The sequence below is a fragment of the Phodopus roborovskii genome, unplaced genomic scaffold (assembly GCF_943737965.1).
Source record: "Phodopus roborovskii unplaced genomic scaffold, PHOROB, whole genome shotgun sequence".
In the NCBI taxonomy this organism is placed as follows: domain Eukaryota; kingdom Metazoa; phylum Chordata; class Mammalia; order Rodentia; family Cricetidae; genus Phodopus; species Phodopus roborovskii.
In genome coordinates, this window is record NW_026126433.1 from 24,875,008 (window position 1) to 24,901,347 (window position 26,340).

Sequence of the window (26,340 nt, forward strand, 5' to 3'; positions counted from 1 at the left end):
GTTGTGAGAATTTGGGATGATTTCCTTGTACATGAGGAGGGGGAGATGAATTTTCTAGAAGGGCAATGGAGGCCTCTTATTGGGTGCTGGCTACCCAGATTATATTCAACTTCCTGAGAACTTCTGGACATGCATGCCAATGGGTGCACCCTTCTGTTATGAAAATAACACTTGACACCTAGTGTCTAGGGCCAACAGATGACTGAGAATATTCTTCCTGATATTAAGAGCTTAAAGCAAATTTACATGAAATACAGAAGACATATATATAGTAAATTAACTCAGTAGAAAAACAAGCTTAGGTTTCATTAAAGAGGAGCTAGGTTTAATCAGGTACTCATGGAATAGAAGATTCAGTCCCATGGATAATTAAACTCTTACAGTGATAGTTCTTTATGTCTTGTAAGATGGACACTTAGTGGAGCTGAACAGTAAACATATTCCTCTAGCACTTGGATGATGAAAAGCTGTGTTCAGGAGAAACTTTGCTGCTTTACATGATTTTCAAGACTAACCCACATGATAAAAACTCATGTCATTTTGGTGGTTCATGTTAACTGGGAACAAGGATCCCTAAGCAGTACACCTTGGGACCTTACTGCCCTGCCACTCTCTGCAGCACATACGGTTTTACTACTTTTCAAGTTTCTAGTGAAAATCAGGTAGAAAATGAATTTTTTTTTTCTTCCTTCTGTTTTTCACAAGAGGGTTTTTCTATGTAGCCCTGGCTGTCCTGGAACTAGCTCTGTAGATCGGGCTGACCTTGAACTCAGTGATCAAGTGCTAGGATTAAAGGCACACATCACCATGGTCCAGCATAGCTGGTTGTGATCATCTATGTTTGTTCCTGAAGATGGGTGAGTAGTTAAGCTCTAAGCTCTGTTTTTACTTCTGTACCTTTAAGGCAGAATAAACACCACACACAAAGCTGGTTGGAGAGAACACGGTTTTAATTAAAGGCAAAGCTGATTTCAGCAGCTGCAGATCTTGCACAGACAGACAGATCAGAAAGGAAAAAAAAAAAAAAAAAAAAAAAAAAAAAAAAGTAAAAAGAAAAAAACCAAACCAAATCAAAATACAAAGGAAAGTATTACACAAAACCAGTTGAAGATTCTCCTCCTCTTCCTCATTACCCCACAGTGAGGATGGCAAGGCAAGGAACCCTGCCGAGAGTCATCAAACATTCCAAACATCAAATTCTCATGCAGACTGGGGCTGTAGATGGGAAGCGGGTACTACTGGGCAGGAGCTGGTAGACCTGCTGGCTGGTCTACGGTGCAAGAATCAGTGACGTTTCCAACATCGGAATGTTGCAGCTGTCTGAATGCAGAGCTTACATACACAAACTGGGTGAAGGTAGCAGGGAAGGAACAGGGAACAGGACAAAGGTGGACACAGGGAGGGGACTGGAGCAGCACAAAGGGTTTCATTTGCCATTGGGTGGGGAAGGGGGAGGGCTTCACTTCCAGACCTTTCAAAAACAAAACAAAACCAAGAAAACCCAAATACCATGTCAAACAAAAGAGCAATAGTGTGAGTCTGGGGCTCCAAGCACTCTTTCTGAAGAGCAATACCTCACCCCTCTCATTGCCGGGGCCGCCCAGACCCCAGTGACACCCGGGGCTCCTGGATGTGCTTTGCTCTACAGCTGTCTTCCAGCTAAGTTCCACACTAACTCCACTTAGCCCTTGCCCTCTGGGACAGTAGATGGCCATGTGTGGACACACACACATGCACACAGGCACACACCTACCTCCCAGAAAATAATCCCTACCCTAGCACAGCAATTGGACATTTAGATTGTTTCCATAATTTCCCCTTAAAATATTACTTTTCCAGGAAATGACTAACAGAAATGCTGTCCTTCTGTTCCTACACAGAACATCTTCAGTTCTCTTTCCTCCCAATAAATATCAAATAAAGAGTTTATTCCTTTCTTTCGCCCTTTCCAAAGCGGCATTCGTTGTGTTTTCCTCTGTGCACAGTGTGCATTTGTCCCTGTTGCCTTCAGTTTTGTTCTTGAGGTCAAGGCTGGGAGCCTGAGACTGGGCAAAGGCCCGACTCCTCTGTAGCGATGCAGGCACTACTGCTTCCTTCCTCTTCAGACCGTCTTTTGGGTCCCAAGTGCTGGCCCCGTGTTGCTGCTTCTTGGTGAGATGTTGTACACATTAGGGATAAAACAATTACTAGGATACAGCATATGGCTAAAGGGGTGGAGGCTGGTAAGCAGGATGGGGACACAAAACCAACTTAAAAAATAACCACACTGAAAGCATCCACCTATTAAAATGTGTTCCAGGCTATGAATGGACTAGCCTGCCTTCTGTGAGACTGCTTGCTACGCTACTGCAAAAGTGTAGGAATCAAAAACATTAATTTGAAATCTTACAGCAGCCACCTGCTGGTCTAGCCCAGCAGCACCACCCACACTGCATCCTCGATTGGGGCTCGAGCACCTACAGAGTGAAGGGCATTTCCTGCTGGAGTTTCCAGGCTGGAGGAAGGCCTACCAGAACCTTCTAAGAGGCCTGTACTCTCCCTTACGGAACACTCCCACTGGCTTAAGAGGTCAGTTCCCTGTCCTGTCACCACCGACCTCTCACAGGAGCAGCAAACAGGACTGTCTTTGCTCCACACTGACTTAGAAGTACACCTGTGTATGGAAGAATTCAGTGTGATATTTTGCTACTGAGAGAAATAACAATAAAAGATGTTTAAGAATAATTTCAACTACATTCTCAGTCAGCAAAGCACTCATAATGGATTCCTATTTTATTCCCCAAAGAGGAAAAAAGGACTGAGAAGTTCCTATTGGCTTCTCCCATCTGCCTTCCCTTCTCAGCTTCCACTTCCCACGTGTTGGGGACATGCGCGGTGGAGAAGGTGAGAGGCGTGCTGTCAGTAACTGAGTGAGACAAACAGCAGCTCCTCTCTCCTCCGGAAAGCCCCGGGGAACCAGAGTTCCGCATGGGTTTTTTCTTTTTGTTGCACTGCGAACATTTCGTGCACACTCAGCGGGCTGGTGGAACACTTACACCCTCTCGACAGCAAGAAACAGACAAGAGGGCTGCCACCTGCAGGGACTGTGTGGGCCAGTCCTGCAAACCCAACATGCCATGGTTTATGGAGCCTTCATTCCCTGGGTCGCTATTGTGGCCTCAGTGTGGAGGGTTCATGGCACCTTGTCCCCGCTGCTGTTTCTGCTTCTGCTGCATTAACAACTGCTCCAGAGCGGAGGGTCCAGGATGCATCATGGAACTGGACCAGATAGACTGAAAAATAGCCCAGAAAGTTGTCAGCAGAGGTCAAATGTCTTGCTTGTCTGACAGGGATCTGTTTTAAATCCTATCCAGCTGTAAAAGTAAACATATCCTCTAAATCCCAAGCAACTCAGCTCTAAGAAAAGCTCTAAGAAAAGATTTGTTCCTAAGATTATTTTAAAACTTCAAACAGCAAAATTGCAGTTTTTTAACCCTAAGCCAGGATTTGATATGTACCTTAGACTGGCCTGGAAAAATTAACCCTCCCACCTACACCATTTGGTGATTACAGCATGCACCACCCTTTACTATAAAGGTTTTAGGCAAACAAAACATTTAAATACTCTTAATTGGTCAAATAAAGCCTTAAATCAAGCACACCAAGACAAATGAGTTTTAACACAAGATTGAAACCAAACCCATTTTGCACACCCTGATACTACATTGGGTTAACCCATATTCCTCTCAATCTTATGGAGGAAAAAGCAGAGACACTTCCATAGTGGAGCCTCGTGCTTCCTGCCCCACAATCTACTCACCTTTAGGCTTTCCATGAGGACAGCAGAGGAATCCTCCATGGAGGGGCCGTGGCCTGTCCAGGTGCCACTTGGAGTGCTAGCCTGATGCCAACTGCTCTCAGATGATGATGTTGCTGAGAGATAATCAACACCAAAACCACCCATAGCTAAGAGATGAAAATGGGTAAGAATTCAAAATGTTTTTATCAGCAGCACATATCAAGCTCCAGGCAAAATTAGAGCAAGTCACTTTCCTTTTGCCTGGCAAATAAAGAAATGTGAATCTACCTGGTTTATCAGTTTTCCATCGATCTGTGGGCCGCCTATCCCTGTTATCTGGAGTCCCAATGGGTCCAAAATTAGAGAAAGGAGCAGAATTATGGTTATGTGTTGGAGGAGAACTGGGCAGGCTGCTTGGGTTAGAGGAATGAGGAGACTGGCTGGCTGGTGTTGAATGATCTGTTAAATAGTAACAACACAAGAACATTAAGAGGTGTTTCACAAACTAAACCAAGAACTAATGTTTCCTTCAGATTTGATCATCAAAGTGTGGATGAAAGCATTATATAAGGCTTTGGAGAAAGGGATGGATGAAGGCCCATGAGGCAGTCTGTCAGATCACTAATGTGCCTGACTGCACATATCCAAGGCACATTCTCCACCCTAAAAAGAAACTTCAGACAAATCTGTCAGACATGCAGTTCTGACCTGTTTCATCTAAATATTTAATTATCCCTCAGAATCAGAATATCTTGTTCTTAAGAATAATTATAAATTGCACCTTATGAAATTGAAACAAAAGGGGGCATCTTGGCAGTTAAGAGCACTGGGTGCTCTTCCATAGAAATTGGGTTTGATTTCCAGCACCCACCACCAAACCATCTGATACCCTCTTCTGGCCTCCATGGGCATTACACACATATGGTAAATACACATGCAGGCAAATGCAAATACACATAAAAACAAGTCCCCAAAACATTTTTTTTAAAGAGAAAGAAACAAATATGATAATTAAAAAAATCCTTCTCATTATTGAAGGACTAATTATTACTCAAATGAAAGAAAGGACAAGGCAAATTTTACAATTTAAAGACTAGCTGATACCTGAACTGGCAGGAAGTGATGGAGACCAAGGGGTCCCTTCAAAAAGGGAGTACAATGATGTTTCCTGGGAGGCAACTGAGGGGTTCAGTTCTGCTTTGGAGCTGGTTGTCATGTTCTTTCCATACACTTCATTGAACATACTACTGTTTGGATATCGTTCCTGAAAGATGTTAAGTTAACAGTTTAGAAAGAGAGATTAAGAAAGACAATGCCATAGCCACAGCTTTCTTGGCAAGACAAACTCCCAAAGACTAACTTCTTTCACTTTTATTTGAATGGACAACCAAGCTCTCAGAAATTCAGTATGAGAAATTTAAAAGGCCCAAACTTATCACATATTAAGTCGCTAGTCTGTTCAATTACAATGAGACAAATGAGGCAGAGCCAAGACTCACAAAATACTACTACACTGCAAAGAAGAAATAATAAAAACCTAAAGTAAGATTCTGAACTACTTTACCTACCTGATTGACAGAGAATCCAGTGAGGGACAGGAAAGAAGATGAGTGTGACATGAGTTCTGAAGGTTTCTCCAGTAAGGATTTCTTCAGTCCCGGGGGTGGGGGAGAGACAAAACAAAGAAACAGTGATTCCTTCCATTTTAGAGTAAAAAAGTAAAAGATCCTTACTTGTACTTTCACAATAAAAGACTAACATTTAAGCACGTGTCTATCAGTCTCGCGTGTACACAGTTTAAGACTTGGGAAAGTTTAAATTCACATATGTCAATACCATGACCAGCTAAGTAAAGTGCCAGTTGCCACAGGTGAGTCAACCTCCTTTCCTGGGTTTATTGATGACTTTAAAAAGCCTTTCAAATCCATTCTGATAGCTGCTTTTGTTTTCCTATTTCCTAAAGCAGCTGTACTTGTGATATACATTAAACTTTAAGTTGAGTTTTTATTTAGTTATTGGGGGTAGGAGAGAGAAAGTTGGTTTAAGGCTTGCTGTCATTGAACAGAAGTTCAATAACGTGCTCAATACCGATTATATGTAAAGCATTTCCACACACATTGCATTATCAACTATGTTAAGTACAAGAAGGGCTATTGCTTTCCACTGTTTTTTGTAAACATGCAAAATAAGAGAAACATTCAAGGCCCCACTTGTTCTATCATCACTCTGTTTCTAACCAAATGGGCAGGAATAAGAAGAGTTAATGGACAAGGACACAGTGGACACACAGGTACCATCTGCAATCTCAAACCACACCAGCAGAAAAAGGCACAGGACAGGTACACATGTGAGCCAACAGTGTAGCAGCTGAGTACTCCACCCTTTATGGTCCCATGCTCCATCCCCAAGGAAGTCTTTACTACCACTTACCCAGGCAAGTTCAAGTATCAGGGATGGCAGCAACTATCATAAAGCTATTTTTATTTCTCCTGATTCTATGATTAATACATTTTAATTCTCTAAGTTATTTTATTGTCCTCTATTTCTAGGTAGGAAAGGGCTGGGGGGGGAACCTCAAAATCTTTTTATGTTACATTAAGATGTAGAGAAGGGGAGGGAGTTTCATGAAATACACCTTCCTTCCTATTATTTATACCCCACGCCCTGAGTTAAAATATTATGTAGATACTAGTGAGCATAATGGGTGACATTCTGCAGGCTGGGGTCTAGAAGACTTCTCAAATAGGTATCTGTAACCAACTCTTGCATTTTATTCTATATTATCCCTACTCTTTACATTCTCAGGCACTCATTTATATTACTCTAACCCTGTTTCCAGAGAGGTCCTTCATTTTTACCCATTTTGTTTTATGATTCCAACTCTGAATTTAGATCAGGGCTCTTTTATGGTTCAGTGAGCCAAAAGAGAAATCCATCAATCAGCTATAAAGGGTGGAATGTATTTCTTTTAATTTAGAATACATCTGAGAATTAAAAACACTTGACATTTGAGTTCAGGTGTACATACTACCTGAAAAGGGAGTTAGCTTGCCAGCATCACAGACGCTTTCCAGCTGACACATATCCAGGCTATGACTATAATTTGGGGGAACTAGAGTCAGTACCTCTGGTTGTGCTTTACTACATTATCAGGTTAATTTCAGGCAATATGGAAATATACTTTATATTCTCATAAAGAGGAAAGCCCTAGAAAGAAGAGCTCACCTACACTAAGTATTATAAAAGCCTCAGAAAAGCAGCTGTGGTTAGAGCAAGAAGCAGAGTTATGTCAAATACATACAAAGAGGCTTCGTCCAGGAAGAGAGGCGAGAGGACCCAGCAAAGCTGGGTAAAGATCAGGAGGGTTAGAAAAGATCAGCTCTTCCTCTTCCTCCAAGGCAGCCAGACTCTTTAACAGGTCCGGAGGAAGCAGAGGGGAGCTCTTGGGGTCCTAGTGACAGAAAGGATCACTGTGAGATGTAATTAGGGACAAAAGCACATAAGAATAGTAGCATGATTAGTTGGCTAACACAACTAAAGCCAAGGGTAATTAACTGTGATGTAGCATACAAGGAACAAGCTGAAATACAAAGGCAAAGTGACACAGCCAATAGGGAAGGAAGAACAAGTCACAGAAGAGTAAACTACCACTAGAGCAGGACATAATGTTCATGCAGCTAGTCAGTAAAGTAACATAGAGCAGTTCTTTCAAAGTTTACAGTGGTTTTTCCTGAGTAAGCAGAGCAAGGAGATGACTGGCTGACTTAAGAAAGCAATTTGTTTAAATATCCATGAAACCTATTTTTAAACTTAGATGACTCAACCCAACTAAGCAGCTCTTCTCAGAATTCTCTACCGTGATGCCATTAGATTGTTTTTCTGCCACCAATACAGTTCAATAATCAACTACTAAACTCTTCAGTTCCCTAAACACATGTGATTTTGAAGAGGTCAAGTCCTATACCATGAGTAGGCTTTATTAATGTCCGTTTCTCATAAACATGTATAAATTTTAAACTGTCAATTTGAGAAACTCTAAAGCTCCATAACCCCAGGCTTATCTTCACAGAATCTGGTGATGGGAAAGGACACACACCTCAAACGGCATCCTGGGCACAGGGTCCTGCTCTGGACGGAAGACTCCTGGTGACCGCTTGCTCCTGCGGTCCATATTTGGTTGCTGTGCCATTACTGCTCTGTTATCAGCCATGCTGTAGGAAGAATCCCAGTAGAACTCTGGGACCTTGACTTCTGAGGGATTGTGGTTATATGGCTCCATGGGGAAAGGCTTCATTTTTTTCTCTAGAGGCTGCTGCTGTATTACAGGAGGTTGCAATGACGGCTCAAACAGTTTTATAGGGTCTTGGGTTTGAAGGTAGTAGGGCTGTTTCACAGGCATGATTTTCCCTAGTGGGCCTTGAACCTGAGGGGGATTCCACAGCTGTTTGGAGGCATCTGCCTGCTGATACTAAAAAAAAAAAAAAGAGGTGCCTGTCAAGTCGAAGATAAACTACAATTTTTGTTTTGTTTTTCAAGACAGGGTTTCTCAGTAGCTATCGAGCCTGTTCTGACACTCACTCTATAGACCAGGCTGACCACAAACTCACAGAAATCCACCTGCTTCTGCCTCCTGAGTGCTGGGATTAAAGTCATCAGTACCCAGCTGATAAACTTCAACTTTACTGATAGTTAATACTCAAGATTTAAACAATGAATCTGTGGAAAATTAACACCAAGACTCCAGACAAAAATGCAGTTTCCTTCTCCATAAGCGTTTTAACACTCAATGATTCTGACAAGGTCCCCAAGACCCCATCTTTGTTCAGTTCAATTACTTAAGTGCAATGAATGTGTATGTGAGTCAGGCAGGATGTGCATTCCCTTGTTTTATGTGCTGTAAGGACATGGCATCTAAGATTGGCGTCACATTCATCTTACCATCACCTCAAGATTATAATTCTATTCCCATTCTGTTATTTATGTCCAAGTAAGAATTATTATGATGTGGGGGGGGGGGGTGAGAAGAATGACAAAATTCATAAAGAACCCAAGTTCTGTCCCCAGAACCCATGCAAAAATGCTGGTCATGACGGTACATTCTTATGATCTCTGTGCTAGAGAGGGGGAGATAGGAAGACCTAGGACCAGCTAGTCTATCCTAACTGGTGAGCTCCAGCCAATGAGAGAACCGGTCTCAAAGGAGGTATAGGACATTTTTAAGGATGACACTACAATGCCCTTCAGCTTCCACACTAAAGCACAAACGTGCATATGCACCCACCCACATGCCTATATGCATGCACACATTCACATTAAGAAAATAAGATTTACAGAAAATCTTTATTAATAGAGTGAGTAATTAAGTTGCATGGAAAAATGATAGTGAAGAACTAATTAATACACCATTCCTTTAAATGGTAAAACACTGAATAATCTCAGCATTTCTCACTATTCTAGCCGGCAGTACACAGAACTATTGCCTACCTGCTGGAATCCAGAGTGGTGAGGTGGGCTTTTCCCCAAAGCTGGTATGACTTTTGTAGGGGATTGCTGCTGCTGAGCTAGAGCTTGAACCTGCAACTGGCTTGTAGACTGTGCTGTTGGCTGAGCTGGTAAAGATGTAAGGGGTGGCTGAGAAGGTGGCTGTGATTGTTGAGGTCCCTGGTTCATTGGCCCTGGTCCAGAGGGCCGTTGCTGGCTGTAAGGAATGTGGGACTGTTTCCCAGCTTGCACCTGGTTTCCTGCTGGAGAGTGAGCTGTAGACTGAAGAAAGGTTCCTGGGACAGAAACACCAGCTGGGAAGGTGTAACCTGAGCCCATAGAAAATGCCACAGGAGGGGGGATAACATATGTTGGGGGCGGGAACCCTTCAAAACAGAAGAACACAGCTTTAGTTCTAAAGAAACTTAACAAAAGAAAGGGTCAAAATTTGAGGGGAGGACATTCTAATACATTAAAAAAGCAACAATCAACCATGCATGTCTTTAACATGACCTTAAGATAGACTTAGTTACTTTTCCTTTACACATTAAATCAGACTATACTAAAGATACTTCTCATGTTTAATGATAACAAATCCTTCACAGCAGTTAACCAGCATTTATATGTGATTTAAAAAAAAAAAAAAAAAAAAAAGACTCAACAAGAATCCTGTATTAGAAAAGTTGAACTTCTCTCTTCTATACACTACAGCTTAGCAGCATGACCCTAAGGATACAAAGTATACCCAAAAAACTCCATACAGATGAATTAGGTAGAGAGTGTGTACCTACCTGGTCGACTGGGAAGAGGAGGGAAGGCTCCGGGGTGATGAATGGGGATGAACTGAGAATTATTTGCTTGACTTGGAGTTTGAGTGACAGGTGTTTTCCTGGCTTCAGACACTGGAGTCTTTCTTAGTTCTGTCTGGGATTTTACCTATAATTAACAGAAGCAAAACTATAAAAACCTCATCCCCATGCATTAGGGAAAAAACACCTACTCTAAGAAAATATTTAAAGCCTTATTATGTCCAAAGTGTGCTGAAGAAACCTAAGCTCATCTAAGTTAAATACAGGAAAATCAAAATAAATTACTAGTAAAAGAAACAAGAGCTTCTTAGATTTACTAGTAGAATTATTTTGCTTTCACACAACCACAAATAAACTAAATAAGAAAAAGGAACAAACATCTGTTGTATAATTGAGATACCTCATGCCAACAGGCTAGAAGACTTGCCTATGATCTTTAGCTGTCTGGTAAGGGGTCTATCTAGGGTTCTTCATGCTGAATTGTGATTTAATGAAAACTATTATCTCACAGGTGACATACTATGACTCTCGCTTTAATTTCAACTAGGTAGTACTTACTCAAGGTTATTTAAACCTGAGAAAAATATTTCTAGAAGTAACAAACAGGCCCAAAGTCCTAAAAATCAAGCCAATAAAATGCCATGTGCATGTTCAAGGTTTGAGCAAAAGGCAATAATATAGGCAGTAGTGGCCAGGCAGTGTCAGTGTACGCCTTTAATACCAGCACTCGGGAGGCAGAAGCAGGTTGAACTCTTTAAGTTCAAGGCCAGCCTGGTCTACAGAGCAAGTTCCAGGACAGCCAGGGCTACACAAGAGAAACCCTGTTTGGGGGTGGGGGGGGGGGAACGATGACGACAACACACACAAGAAACCAAAAAGGGCAGTGTTAACAGAAAAAGTTGGTTGGTAATATTATGCATCCCAAATTTTTGTTGTTGTTTTGTATTGTTGAGACAAGTTCTGCTAAGCATTGGCTAGCTTAGAAAACTTGCTATGTAGCCCAGACTTGCCTCAAATTTGTAGCAATCCTCCTGTCTCCTAAGTGCTGAGATATAGGCATAAACAACAGTCATGCCGGTATGCCAGACTTATTTTGTTATTTACTGGTTGATCAGAGATGGATAGAGCACATCTTTTCAGGAAACTTTATTATCCGCATGGATCTTACTGGGAGGCCATTACAGGACAGAAAATGCTGGACTTAGTCCCCAAACACAGGTCTGGCTAATTTGATGGGATTTTGTTGTTGTTTCTTTCCCTTCATGCCCTTCTCTGTTCAGGTCTTTCCCTATATATGCAAGTAGCTTGGAGAATGGCTCAGTCAGTAGAATGCTTGCAAACATGAGAATTCAATCTCCAAACTCACACAAGCATGCCAGGTATGGTGGTGTGTACTTATAATCCTATCAGGGGGAAGGCTTACTTGCTAGCTAGTCGAGCCTAGGTGAGCTCTAGGTCAATGAGAGACCCTGTCTCAAGGGGAGCAGATGGCTTTTCTGAAGATGATACCTGTGGTTGTTCTCTCACCTTCAGATATGTACACATGTGTACCAGCAAGACATACGAACACACACAAGCGTGCTCACAAAAACATTAAAAAAGAAGGGAACCACATTTTATTTGCCCCCTCCCCAATTCTATCAGGCAAGTAAACTGAACATGTGTATTCTTACTTACAAGCAGCCTCCTACACAATGAAGTTCCTCAAACAGCCATCTGCATTTCCCACAATGAATTAACAAATCACACAGCTACTTTAAGTAATCATCAAAACAATAATGGTATTAATAAAACAGCCAAGGTCTTTTTGTATTACATAAAATTACCAGTATTTCTTTGGAAAGGTATAAAAAAAAGATAACAGCTGGGAAATGTTTTTCTCAGCAAGACTTGAGTTCTTGCTTTATCAATTTTTTGAACCAGGATATTAAATTCCACATAGCAGCATGGCTCGAACAGTTATAATGTCAAGAAAAGGTGCATCAAAAAAGTTAAGTTTTATTTTGTGCAGTGAATCATTTTAAGTTCACTATGTAGCCCTGGCTAGCCTAGAACTTACTATTTAGATTAGGCTAGTCTCTACCTCAAAGACCCACCCACTTCTGCCTCTTGAGTGCTTAGTTTAGAGGTGTATATATCACTCCACCCAGCCTGCACAGTGACTCTTAAGGGGGAAAAAATGACACACAAACTATAAAAGCTTTAATATGCCTCTAATTCCACTGGATGTTAAGAAACCCAAAAACTCTTCTGAAAGATTTGTTAAGTGGTAATAATACAAAGAAAAATACAATCCTGTGTGGAGCACTTAAAGAAGGCTTTACAGACTCAGGAACTCCTTCGAATTAATAAATCAACAATTTACCACAACTCTTTACATACCTTCCTATGCAGTCAAAGAATGGCCAATGTACTGGTAGTTAAGAACAAATGAGAAACCTTGCCATTCGTGTGAGCCTTCTTCTACCTGCTTTAAAGTTCAAATACAGCTTACCTGCACTGCCACATTCTGCTTTCCTGTTTCCTGTAACTTTCCTAAGGTGCATCTCTTGGTCTCAGCTCTCCTCTTGTTGCTGTCCTTCTTTCCATCCTCCTTAGTTACACCTTTGCTACAGTCCCTTCTCACCTCTTTGGGAGGAAAGCTTCTTCCTTGCTCTCTGTTCACTTCTCGTGGCTTAATGTTCTCTTTGAAGGTGACCACTGGTTTCTCTCCTGTGTCACAGCTGTTGCTTGGATTTCGGCCCGTAGACAGCACTGACTTCAGTCCTGGGCTCCCATCAGTAGCTAGTGACTCTATCACAGATGTTTCTTGTAGGATGAGGTTCTCTTTGGCTTCACTGGGGTCTTCTAGTATTAATTCTGGAATTTCTGTGATAAATAACAGTTTCCCTACCTCATTTTCACACTGAATCAGTCTAAAAAAAAAAAAAAAAGCACAAGAATAAATCCATATATGAAAAAAATATAAAACTAAGAAAACAGTAACTCAACTTTGTGTAGCTTCAAGTGAATATATATTTTAGGCAAAATTAAAAAAAAAATGGAAATAGAACAATACAGATCCAGCTAGCACAAAAAGTATCATGACTACATATTTCACAGCACCACAATACATTCATTCTTCTGTCCTTCCCATGTTTCTACTAACTGTGGTTATATTTATTTACAAAGCATGACTTGAACCTGGCTCCAAAACTTGTGTTCTTCCCATACCCCAGCAACCACATCTGCTCTGTCTCTAGCTTCTAGCTTTATCCTGTTCTGTACTGACTGGAAATGACCAGCACACAATCACTCACTGGACCTGAGAGTCCAATCCAATTGAAATAATGCTTATAAATTGGAGCAGCACATGACAGACAAGACTAATTCTTCTTATCATAGATAACAGTTAGTGTAACAGGGAGAAGAGAGACCTTTAAATAAACTAATGGGTCATGAGATACACTATAAATACCCCTTAGTTCATCATCAATAGTATTTACAACAAAGCCTAAATATACATGAGGTGTGCTTGCATTCGTGCGTGTGTGTGCTAAGTAATCAAAAAGGAATGCAGGAGAAAGCCATGGGCATACCGTGGCTGATTGTCAGCAATCCACTTTCCTATAGAGATCAGACGCTGCTGTCGTATTCGTCTCTGCTGACCTTCTTTGTCTCCTGTAATACCCTGATGGCCTTTGGAAAAATCCAAGTTCCTAAAAATGGCATAGCACATTACAGAAGATTAAATACTAAAGAAAATTTCCTGATAACCAAATGCAAAAAACTTGAAGATGTTTCCCACACAGGATACAGAGCACAGTAATCAATGGTGTTTATTTGGAATTTATACTTCCAAAGATTTCAAATACAAGAAACAAGTGCACACCTTTGGTGCCAGCACTTGGGAGGCAGAGGCAGGCAGATCTCTCTGAGTTCAAGGCCAGCCTGGTCTACAGATGAGTTCCAGGACAGGCTCCAAAGTTACACAAAGAAACTCTGCTGTCTTAAGAAACCAAAACCAAACCACAAAAAGTAGTATTTTTTACTTTCTGGGTAAGAAGTAAAAATAATCCGTAAGCTTTGTTATTAAAGATTCTTAGCCAGAAGAATAAACTTTTTTTGTTGTTGTTGCTTGTTTGGGGGTCCTAAAATTGAACCCCAGGTCCTTGCCTAATGCTAGGCAAATGCAGTTTCACAAACACCTGTTTTCTAAATAATTTGTCTTATTAAAATATAATCATAATACTTAAGGTCTCTGAAATGCATTTTTAAATTTATTATTTTTTTATGTGACTGAATGTTTTGCCTCCATGTATGTACATTTACCATGTGTATGTCTGATATCCCTAGAGATCAGAAGAGGGCATTGGATTCCCTGAGACTAGAGTTTCAGGTGGTTTTGAGTTGACTTGTAGGTACTGGGAATCAAACCTGGGTCCTTCATAAGAGAAAACAGCTGCTCTTACCCATGTGTCTTACTCCTGAGGAGCCTACTAAATACAGTCTCAATGTACTTTTAAGCCACTTTACTCTAAATCAGAAAAATGTGCAAATGTTACAAACTATATAGACAGAAGTCCAAGCCAATGTGGAAAAAGAGCTCCTGAGGTCTCTCGCCAATAATTGTAATAAAAAAAAAAAGTTACTTAAGTCAGGGGTAATGGTGCATGCCTATAATTCTGGCATTTGGGAGCTGGAGGAAGACAGCAGGTTTGAGGATAGCTGGGCTAGAAAGTAAAACCACACATACCCCCAACTCCAAAAGACATCAAGTAAACTAGCAGCTAAAGGATACACAAAGTGAAAAATAGTACCTATCTTCGGGAATAAGTAATTAAAATCAAACCCAATACAGACTTAAATAAAACTATACAAAGAATAAGAAAATCAAAGTGAAAGAAAAATGGAGTTCCTTCCAAAAGATCCTTGGAAAATTTCAGAGTGACACCTGAGCTGGCACTTACCAGGCAGGACAACTGCTGACCACAATGGTAAAGGGAAGGCAATGTTCTAGTATAGCATGAACAAAGTGCAACAGAGGAAAATACAGAGCCTTCCAAAAGGTGAGTGCATAATATACACAAATGGGTTAGGGGAAAGAAGGGGCAGGAAACAGGGCTGAGGAGGGAGGGGTGGGAGCGGGACAAGGTTAAAGGAGATAGCAGAGTGACTAGAGACAGGAAAATCTGAGTCTTTGTCTTTGTGATGAGATGTCAGTGCTCCTTGGTTGAAAAGTACTGAATATTACAGGCGTTTTAGTTATAGAATTATAAATCTTGATGAATAAAACAAGCAGGGAATAAAGGCTGTTCTGATTTCTAGATTGGTGAATGTGTGTCAACAGACTCTAGGCTACAAGATTTTAAAAAAACAAAGCTCTGCTTAAAAGTGAATAAACAAGGGAAGATAAACTGTTATAAAGATGTTAAATAGAGTTACCTGTGACTAAACTGTCTTTGTTTTTGCTTTCACTTTCTACAAGTTAAATATCTTTCACACAGTGTATGTAGCAGTTAACAAAAATTCAGTTTTCATAAAAACCAAGTCATTATTAGTATTTGGTAACTAAGAATACAACAACAGTTTTAAGTTGTAGCAGGTTGAGAAATGACTAAACACTGAAGTCAGTAAGGGTAGTCAACACTGCTCTTAAGAAATTTAAAGACATTGGGTAATGGCAGCACACGCCTTAACTCCCAGCACTCGGGAGGCACAGGTAAGCAGATCTATCTCTATGAGTTTGAGGCCAGCCTGGTCTGTACAGCAAGTTCCAGGTCAGCCAGGGCTACAAAAAGAAACCCTGTCTCTAAAGCCAAGAAAGAACAACAACAAAAAGCAAACCAAAATAATTAAATAAATAAAAATAAAAACTTGTAGTAAAGAAAATAGCAACAAAGACAAAGATTGTGTATTTTATTTCATTTAACAGACTAAAAAAGAACAGACCTAAATGTCAGTAGGCTAAAGGAAGATAGCTATGTGAGAAGAGATGGCTAAACAAAACAAAACAAAAACAATGGGGGATATACTGGAAAAAACAATGTAAACAGAGTAAAACATGCAGCATGGGAAAGTATGAAGGAAAAAGCAAGAAAGAGGGTTGACTAAGAAGCCAGTAAGAGACCATTTGAAAATGTTCTTGTAAAACTGGTGCATAATACAGAAGGAAATACATGCACACACAGAGAAGAACTGTAGTGTCTTCTTTATTGCTCTTGGCCTTATTCCTTTAAGACTCTCAATGAACTGGAGTTTGGCATTATTTATTTGTTTGTTTGTTTATTTTTCGGTCACACACTGGAATTACACGTACATTCAGCCATGCTTGGTTTCTTATATGGATGCTGGGACCCACACTCATGCTTATACAAGTATTCTTACTCACTGAACCACTGGCCTGTCACTATTACTGATATGAACACAATGTAAAGTAGTAACTTTTTGTTTCCTGAGTATGGTATGGTGCAGCACATGACTCTAACCCTGGCACTTGGAAGGCAGAGGAAGCAGGACTGCAGTATGTTCAACACCAATGTGGTCTATGTAAAAGCTTCTGTCCAGCAATGATTATTGGAGATCGCCTCAAAAAAATAAAATAGCTTGGTCTGGGGCCCATGCCTTTAGTTCTAGCACTAAGGAAGACTCTGTGAGTCTGAGGCCAGCCTGGTCTACAGAGAGAGACCTAGGCCAGTTGGGGCTACATTGTGAGTCCCTATTTCAAAATACAATGAATGAATGAATGAATGGCAGAAAAATTCCTTTAGAGACATTCCTTAATTTTAAACTAAGTTTAAAAAATAGAATTTAAGTATTACTAGGGAAAGCAATATTCTCTTCCATTCATTTGTTCTATAATTCTTAAAAATACTTAAGCTGATTTAACCTTCATATATACATAAAGAATAACGAACACACACACACACACACACACACGAGTGCATACATGCATCCATGCCATGGCCCATGCCTCCTGCCAAATAAATGTTAAAAAGATAAGACACACAAGTCAGATTACTATAAATTTTAACACTGCAACAACTTAATAGCTACTTACCTGAAAGAAGGTCTTAAAGCCAAGAAACCTTGTAATTCAAACTCCTCTGGAAGTGGTGTGGCTAAAGAAAGACACCAAAATTTGTAAACAATTTAATTAAAACCCTATTATTTAGAAGAGTAATATTTATGATATGAAAGCAGTGAGTGGGAAAGTTATAGAAAGAATGTGTAATGTCCAGTCTCTGCTTTCCTACACCATATCCCTGCTGAAGACATGTCATCCAACAAAAGCTGCATGTTAGCTTTGGTACCTGGCTAACCCCTAACATTCAAGGTGCCAGCACAATGCACTTCATCAGCTGTCTCAAGAATTTAGAGCTTCAGTTGGATGAGGTGGCACATGCCTTTAACTCAGCTATTAAAGGAGAGTCTGAGACCAGCCTGGTCTACAGAACAAGTTTCAGGACAGGCAGGGCTACACAGAGAAACTCTATCATGAAAAAAAGAAAAAAAAAGAAAAAATGAAAAAAACAAAACAAAACAAAACAAAAAACAAACAAACAACAACAACAACAACAAAACCCAGCTCCTTCTCCCCAAAAAGAGAAAACACAAACCAATAAGCCAAAGTTAGAATTCAGAGCTTCAGATCAGTTCCAGTAACCCAATGTTCATGCTACACATGGCCTGTAAGTTATCCAGTGACAACACTAATATCATTGAGAGTTTACAAGAAATAGTCTTGGGCATTATCCCAAATGTTTCAAATCCTAAAAATAGATCCAGGTGATTTATTGCAAATTACTAATGGAGAAGAGATTGAAGTTCCATGTTGCTCAGTGCAGCACTATCAATGAGGAAAATTTAAATTATAAAAGTACATGCTGCCGGGTGTAGGTGGCGGCGCATGCCTTTAATCCCAGTGTTCGAGAGGCAGAGGCAGTTGGATCTCTGTGAGTTCAAGTCCAGCTGGTCTACAAAGTTAGTTCCAGGACAGATTCCAAAGCAATACAGAGAAACCTCATTTCAACAACACCCCCCCCCACCCCGCAAAAAAGGTACATTCATGTGTATTTGTGTACCAGTAGATGTCAGTGGACATCCCCCCCAGGTGTCACCCTCAGGAATGCTGCCCACTTCTTCTGAGAAAGGGTCCTTTATTGGGTTGGAGTTCACCAATTAGGCTAGACTGGCTGGCAAGTCTAGATTCTTAGGGCTCCCAGAATTCTAAGACTGAGAAACCTAAGAATCCTCTTGTTGCTGGCTTGCCAGTCCTGGGATTTCAGGTATGCTGGGAATTATTTACATGGGGTCTAGATATTGAATTTAGGCCCTCATGCTTGAGAGGTGAAGCATTTTACTGACTGAGTTATCTTCCCAGGCCCTTAATAAGGAAAATTTCAAAGATCGGTCAATAGACTATGACACACATGTGAAATAAAATATTATAAAAACTGTTTAGCAGCAAATAAAAATATTACACTGTTAAATTTAAAAGCAGTTTTAAAGTTGTATATGACACCCGTGTCTGTACATAGGAAATAGCCCTAAGATCATGCACTATCACATGGACATTATACTATGGGAAAACTATTGCAATTTGTGTCTTTTATGCTTTATGTGTTAACTTCTGTGTGACATGTAGGTATCTAATAGACTGATATTCACATCATTTCCTTAAAACAAAACAAAATCATTACTGAGGCTGGGGAGACAGCTCAAAAGTTAAGTGCACCTGGTGTTCTTACAAAGAACCTGAGTGTGGTTTCTAGCACCCACATGGTGGCTCTCAACTGTCTGTAACTCTAGTTTCAAGGAATCCAAACCCCTCTCCTGATTGCTGTAGGCACCAGGCAAATACATGGTATGAATATGTACATGCAGGCAAAATACTCATACATGTAAAATATATCAATACAAAAGCAAAAAACCCAGAACAACTTAGCAATGGTAAGAGACAGGAAAGAAGATGGATAGAATTTAAAAGTCATGAATGTCTACTTTAAGGTCTATCAGAGAAACTATGAGTGAGTTCAGGAGAATTACCCAGTTCATTAGTACCACAAGTGAGAGCCCTTTTGAATTCAAGTAAAACAAATAAGCTTCACCAAAAGCTCAGTTTCCTTGGCTTTCAATTACCACACTGGGTGATGGAGAGCCACAGCATCAGTATACAATTTAGGCAGCTCTTACCATTAGTACTTGAGAGATCATCTTCATGAGGATGGAAACTATTTAGAAGAGAAATTAGCCAGGGCCAAATACTACAAATTAAAGAAAAATTCAGATTTTATTTATATACAAGAGAAAACAAAATACTAATAAATTATAAAAATGGTATCTATGTTCCCAAATTCCACTCATGACAATATCAAAAATGAAGGCATATAGGAAAAGAAAAAGAATTTGAACTAGAGATATCACAGGGTCTTAATGAGGTTCTATCATTTATTAGCTACTTGTAAGTATACACATGCCAGACTACAGCAAAAACTTCAGAGACTTGAACAACTAAAATATGCAGGGGAGGAACTTTCTACCACTGCAAAATCTTTTTGAAACATTATTTGTACAGTCAAAAGAACATTGAAAATGTCATTCACTACTAAAATCAAGTTATTAAGAACTGTCTCAATTGTCCTGAGTAAAGTAAAAATAATTTTTAGTCAACTACAGTTAAATATAATATAAATTAGGTATAATCCAAGGCATGATCAGTTTGTGTAGGGAAAAAAAGGAAGTTTATTATTTAAATAAAAGCAGAAAAGAGTGGCACGTATATGGATTTAAAAAAAATGATCAAGTCAGTTTGAAATATAAAAAATGTCTCTTCATGATATGGCATCTGGAATACAGGAATCACAAATTTCTATCAAAGACTGTGTCTCACATGAAGAATTCAAATAAATGAAAGCAGGCATAGAGATTTTCACTTCAATTTTCATAGAAAAAGGCAACAGTCTTCAATTATTCAATATTGTTTAAGAAGGCAGTTTTCCTATGTCTATGAATATCACAAAATATCCCAACTACCTTAAAATTTTACACTTACTACTGTTTTTCATCCACCACTGTTTCCTGAAAGATTCGAGGTCGGAGTCTTAGCCAGTCCATTGAGACCTTGACTGCAGGAAGGGGATAGGCATTGTAGGACTCCTGAGAATCGTTCTGGAGAGGACATTTGCACAGGATGCCAAGAAAAGACACTTGGGGAGTAGGGTGGAAAAAAAAGATTCAGAATGTGTAAGGCATTTTGAACAGCATACAAGTTCAAAATATCAACTATGAGCCTTCTGCTGAAATTAAACACTTATGCATCTTAGTTTCTAAATAAATTTTCAGGTGGGCATAGTAGCACATTACTACAATCCCAGTACTTGAGGCTAAAAGCTGGAGAACCATGAGTTCAAAGTCACCAGAGAATAAACAGTGAGACTCTTATCATAAAAAAAAGAAAAAAACTTTTTTTTCTGTGTTCAAATGTTATATAAAGCAGATAAGTGTTACAGACAAAAAGACAGAATTTGATGTTTAAGTCTCCTGATTCAATATTAAAAAATAGAGGATTTGATAGGTAGTAGTGGGATAAGCCTTTAATCCCATCACTTGGGAGGCAGAGGCAGACAGATCTGTGAATTTGAGGCCGGCCTGGTCTACAGAGTGAATTCCAGGAGAGCCAGGATTGTTACACAGAAAGCGTCTCAGAAAAATAAATAAATATAGGACTTATTTGGCTATATTTACAAAAATGCCTAATTATGTAAGTTACCTCTTTCAAAGTTAAATGATATAATACTCACTAAAGAGGGCCAGTAACTGTGTCCAGCATAGTTGCTCATCTTGGCTGTAACTATGTTGCTCTGTTTCATTGCTGAAGTCACGAAGATGATGAAGTTGAAACAGGTTAATGACAGTGACATGCACTAACTGCTGAGAGTTAAAGGCTTTTTGGAATAGCAGCCTCTGTAATGGAAGACAAAAATACTGCATGTATTATCAAGAGCAGGTTCCATCTTAGACACAAGAATTAGTAGTCTATGTTTAGAATCATGGAGTATCGTAATTGGATGACTATAAACTATCCCACTCTTACATGGTTCTAATGTCTACAAAGAAAACTCTTCTCTAAAAAAATTAATTTAGGTACTACACCCGCCCCCTACAGGGTTTCTCTGTGTAACAGCCCTAGTTGCCCTGGAACTAGTTCTGTAGACCAGGCTAGCTTTCACTCACAGAAGATCCACCTGCCTCTACCTCCTGTGATGAGATTAAAGACGTGTGCTGCCACTGCCTGGCAATTAAACTAATTTTTTTTTTTTTTTTTTGCAACATTTTTGCCCAAAGAAACTATGAATATAGGTTTTACCTGAGTATATGCTGTGCACCACATGCATGCCTGGTACCCAAAAAGACCAAAAGATGGTGTTGGATTCCCTAGAACTAGAGTTATAGGTGTAGATATTTACTCTGTCCCCACCTGTTACATTGACCATGCCCATTGGGGGTGGGGACAGGTGCAGATGTGACTTGGGGGAACTAGGTCTGAGGGAGGGGACCCTGGAGCGCTCTCTCGCTGGACGGAGGCAGAGAGCATCCAGAGGCATCCTTGGGACGGGGACCTGCTGGCGTTCATCTATCTCTGTTGTAAGTTATTTCTCCCTAAATAAACATCTATTCAGCCTGTATATTTTTCCCAATCCTTATTATTCCACGACATATAGGTAAGTGTGAGCTCCCATGTGGGTGCTGGGGATGGAACTTGGGTTTTCTGTAAGAGCAGCCAGCATTCTTGACTGTTGAGCAACCTCTCCAGCCCCAGAAACAATATATATTAATATGACTTGAGAATATAGTATTTGGAGCTATACATATACTTTAGATGTTTTAATCCATTAGAGGTTGCCTTGTAAGTGACATATATATTGAATAAAATGTTTAAAAAGGACAAATGATTGAAAGCAGATATATGTAGTAAAAGAATTCCAAAAATAAAATTCAAGCATCTTTTGAACCCTTGATACATGAAGCATGACTTAAAATTTGTCCTGTACTTTTCACTTAATAACAAAAACTTTAAAAACAAGTCAAAAAACACATACTTTGGAACACAGAACAAATGATATGCTGAAGCAGACATTGGAATGTCTAATAAGCTCCTTCACAATGATCATACTGAAATTCATAGAAATGCCAACATGATTTTTATCCAAGTTTCATTTACATAGTAGTGACTGTGTTCATAGTAACCTGTTTAAGCAGCGTACGACATTACCAGGGAGATTCTTATAGCTGGTGGTCTCAATGTAGTTAAAATACTTCTGCTTTTAACATTTGTGATGGGATTTATTATTCCCACATGGAATAATTTCCAGACCTAAGTTCCTAACAAAGTTGACAACTACTAGGATGGATAATTTTAGCTGTGGCCAGCCTTCCTTCATCCCTCCAGCAAACAGTCTGGAAGACAGCAGACTCAAGTCTATTAGTCTTCTGGTAAGAATTGACAATACACCAGATGTAGTGGCTTATGCCTGTAATCTCAACACTTAGGGAAGCTGAGACAGAAGGTTTGGCATGATTGTAATGATGGCAGCAATTTTGAGGTCAACAAGGGCTAGAGAATAAGATGTATAGAAACAAAAACAAAACAAAACAAAAAAAAAAACAGATTTGAAGATCTAGAATAGATTGCTCTTACAGTTCCACACCAGCGACTAGAGATCCTGCCATGTCACATGCCAGTCACCTCTACTGTATTCTGAGATTATTTTTATTTATATATAGTCTGAAATAGCCACAGTAAGTTACATAAGCAAAGTCTTCTACATTACTTTTGGAGGAAAATTCTGACCTGTTTTTGATAACAACTCAACCTCTGTGTGATCTATCATTCCACTGTACATGTTGAGAATGTTAAGCCCCTTTCCAAAGACAAACATTTCTTTACTTAATTCCTTAATATCTGACAAAATTTTCCAATAAAAATTCCCCTTCAATTTATGCTAAACTAACCATTTATGCTGGTTATATTTTTAATCCAAAAATTCTATTCAAATTCCACATTCTTTTCTAAGCTAAACAGTTGACACTCAACCCTATAAATACCAGGAAAGGTTATTTTGCAATGAACTATTTTTATTGCAAATATGATATAACCTTATAAACTCAAATGGTTATGTAATTATTTTATATTGCCTATATTTGGCTTATTTATGCTTTCACTTTCTAAGTTTTGTGTTGTTGTTCGGACAGTTTATCATTACGTAGCCCTGGCTGGCTTGGAACTCGCCATGAAGTTCATTCAGGTTGTCCTCAAACTCACAGAGATCTACACGCCTCTGCCTCCCAAATCCTGGAATTACATTGAAAACATTTACCCACACAAGCATTTAAACCCCTTGAATCACAAGCCTTTTCAACATTCAGTTATAGACAACTTTTAGTGTACAAAGGAGCAACCAAGAAATACAATATTCAGAGAATCTGGTTCATTGCTGATTCCAGCACCCCACTAAACAGTCAAATATTTCAATAATGTTAAATATTCTTAAATACATTTAAAATAATGTATATGCAATTATCTTGTTTCTTAATATACTTCTACTTTGACCGGCTTTTGCCAGTTGGTGAGGGAAGGGGGAGAGAAGGGGCCAATGAGAATGTTGCTAATAACATGCCTGGATACCATAGTTCAGTTAACAAGAGAAAAGCCAGATGCAAGGATTTCATATATTCTAGATTTAGCTTTTATTATGAGTTCACAATTAACTAAAAACATAGGAACTAGGAGTCTGGTCCTCTAGATCTAGATATATATAGCTTAGTGGGAAAGCATTTGTTAAGCTTATGCTAGGTCCTCAGTTCCATTCCCAACACCACAAAAAAAAAAAAAAAAAAAAAAACTCTTAAGTTAATTTTCTCCAAATCTTAAGCTTTCTGATTTAGAGAAGACAAACATTTTTTGTTTTTAACTCGAACCTTAAACTGTTCTTCCAACTTCTCTCGAAGAGGACTCAATTTTTCCAAACTCTTACTCAGGTAAACATGACCGTGGAATTTAATAAACGCCTTGATGAAGTCAGAAACACCCCACTTGGTTTTCAACTCATCCCGGCTGAAATAAAAGAAAAACCTGCATGAATCTTAATCAGCACAATTAGCAAAACCCCTAAAACTGGATTTAGGTTGCAAGTTCCTTGAATACCCAACAGATAAGAAAAGGATTCTGTCTAATCTAGCTTCACAGCTACAACTTAGATGAGTCATCATTTAGCTGCAATAAATCACACACTGTGTAAAATTCAGTGACTGCACACAAAATAATTATGATGTTAGATATAGGTTTAGAAATAAAAGATGGCTGCATCACTGGGCAGTATTTCCTGAACACTAAAATGTAAAAGATTAAGGTTCCAGGTTACACAAAATTCTCTTGGAAAAAAGTCAGCCCTACCTTTCCAGTGCTTTAGAAAGTGCTTTTTGTAGATTAGTGGAGGCAGCTGGGAAAGGGAATTTCACAGCAATGCTTCTGCAGTAGTAGAAAATTGTGGTCAGGTGGTCTCCTTTAGAAGAAGCTAAGATAGCCAACTGATTGTAAGGCTGACCTACAGGAGAAAGTTAAGATTCTAATGTCACCAAGAACTAATCTTGCCATCAAGATAGAAATGCTTAGTCAAGTCCTTGAATTAATAATGCAAAGTACTGTATAAGACAAATCTCATGACTATCAATTACAGCTGGATATAATGTGAAACTGTACACATTAGTGATGGCACACCCTATCATGTGCAGGTTAAAAAGTCACACAATAAAATATTGAGTATGACAGCATACACTGTAATCTGAGCACTCAGGCTCAAAAGGCATACTGGGCTATATTAACTAGACTGTCTCAAGACAAACAAACTGTAAAATAGGATCAATACAATAAGCATTCATGAATTCTGAAAGGGTTGGCCAGTAAATCTCCTTGGCTCTGTGGGTGCTGAGGACTCATCCAAAACAGCTCTGCTATTAATGGGTGAAGGCTGACATGGGCAACTGAAATGGACAGTGTATCTTTATCATCAGCTCTGAGATATGTTCTAGAATCTAAAGAAATTTCAACATGGTTTAGCATGAATGATCTGTAATGTATGTATTTGATGCTAAGCTTTTTAATTCAAGAGTGCCTATTTTGGGGCCATCAAAAGTATTTTTTTTTTTTTTAGGTTATTGATTAGTTTTTTTTTTTTTTTTTTTTTAAGGAGAAATGGTTATCCTGAAAGATCATTACTCTATAGGCCAATTAAGAATGCTAGAGTTGTAGAAACACTATTAAGTCACATTAATTCCACTTATATTGGCTTTCTAACAAAGTAACTTTCTTCAAAGAAACATTCATTTTAAGTATATGGAGTAATAAGTTAAAAAAGAAAACATGCAACTCAATGGTCCTGAAATTCAACATCTATTGTTTTTAATACACTTAAAAAAGCAGAGCCTATCTGCTATATGTGATAAAGAACAAACTGACATGATCAACCTTAAGGTGGCAGGCCCACTCACCATTGGAGGGGACAAGCTGAGCTGCATGCCTATAGTAGGACTCTGCCTGGCTGGTCTGGTTTCTGTATCGAGCTGAGGAGAAAAAGAAAACTCAGTTGAAAACCAAATAGATATACATAAACATACACAAAAACCATCAGGAGGGCATGTCCAAAACAGCTAGAGCTTTAAATTCTAAAGATAATAAAGACATTAAAATTACTTTAAAGACAGAAAAATTTAAAACAAATTAACTATAGGATTATGTGTGAAGTGTCCATCAGCCTTCTCTATTTGGGACATTCAGCATGTAACCAATTTTAAAGCTTACCTAGCCCCCATTTTCAGGTCCTCCAGTGTCATGCATCACCAGCTCCCACTATGGACTATGCTGGTGACCTGGAGCCGGCCCACAAGAAGGGGTGAGTTATATGGCACTTAAAAACAAAACAAAACAAAAAAAAAACACTATACAATATGATCTGAAAATTAAGTATTTCTTCAATATCTTATAAAGTGATTTTTGAAAAATGCCTCGCATTTACTGCAGTATTAATATGTGTGTGCAGACATTTAAAGCAAAACCATCCTAAACCTCCTGTCACTGATACCTTTGATGTGACCTCTCAAAGTGTTACTCATTTATGGCATTAGGAAATCTAAAATCTAATTTAAACACACTAGTGTTCCACATTCCTTGTTATTTCAGGACAAAACATAATCCTATAGTTAATTTGTTTTATAACCTTTTTAGATCACCTTAAA

General features: G+C 39.1%; 1 protein-coding gene across 6 annotated transcripts in view; it reads right to left on the reverse strand.

Moving 5' to 3' along the window:
- Positions 1–2,757: 2,757 nt before the first annotated feature.
- The window catches only part of Smg7 (SMG7 nonsense mediated mRNA decay factor), a 57,209-nt gene continuing 33,626 nt past the window's right edge, over positions 2,758–26,340 (reverse strand). For 3 of the 6 annotated variants that reach the window (XM_051185977.1, XM_051185973.1, XM_051185972.1), the window contains 18 exons: positions 25,597–25,668; positions 24,503–24,653; positions 24,028–24,163; positions 20,850–21,012; positions 20,102–20,255; positions 19,243–19,313; positions 17,108–17,168; positions 13,647–13,766; positions 12,563–12,983; positions 10,051–10,195; positions 9,263–9,645; positions 7,875–8,246; positions 7,080–7,229; positions 5,347–5,427; positions 4,883–5,042; positions 4,067–4,237; positions 3,800–3,945; positions 2,758–3,272 (listed from right to left, as the gene is read on the reverse strand). In XM_051185977.1, the coding sequence (XP_051041934.1) occupies positions 3,159–3,272; positions 3,800–3,945; positions 4,067–4,237; positions 4,883–5,042; positions 5,347–5,427; positions 7,080–7,229; positions 7,875–8,246; positions 9,263–9,645; positions 10,051–10,195; positions 12,563–12,983; positions 13,647–13,766; positions 17,108–17,168; positions 19,243–19,313; positions 20,102–20,255; positions 20,850–21,012; positions 24,028–24,163; positions 24,503–24,653; positions 25,597–25,668 (3,071 nt within the window). In that variant the 3' untranslated portion in view covers positions 2,758–3,158. The remainder of the gene's footprint in view (positions 3,273–3,799; positions 3,946–4,066; positions 4,238–4,882; positions 5,043–5,346; positions 5,428–7,079; positions 7,230–7,874; positions 8,247–9,262; positions 9,646–10,050; positions 10,196–12,562; positions 12,984–13,646; positions 13,767–17,107; positions 17,169–19,242; positions 19,314–20,101; positions 20,256–20,849; positions 21,013–24,027; positions 24,164–24,502; positions 24,654–25,596; positions 25,669–26,340) is intronic. The other 3 variants (XM_051185974.1, XM_051185976.1, XM_051185975.1) reach the window with 3 other exon arrangements.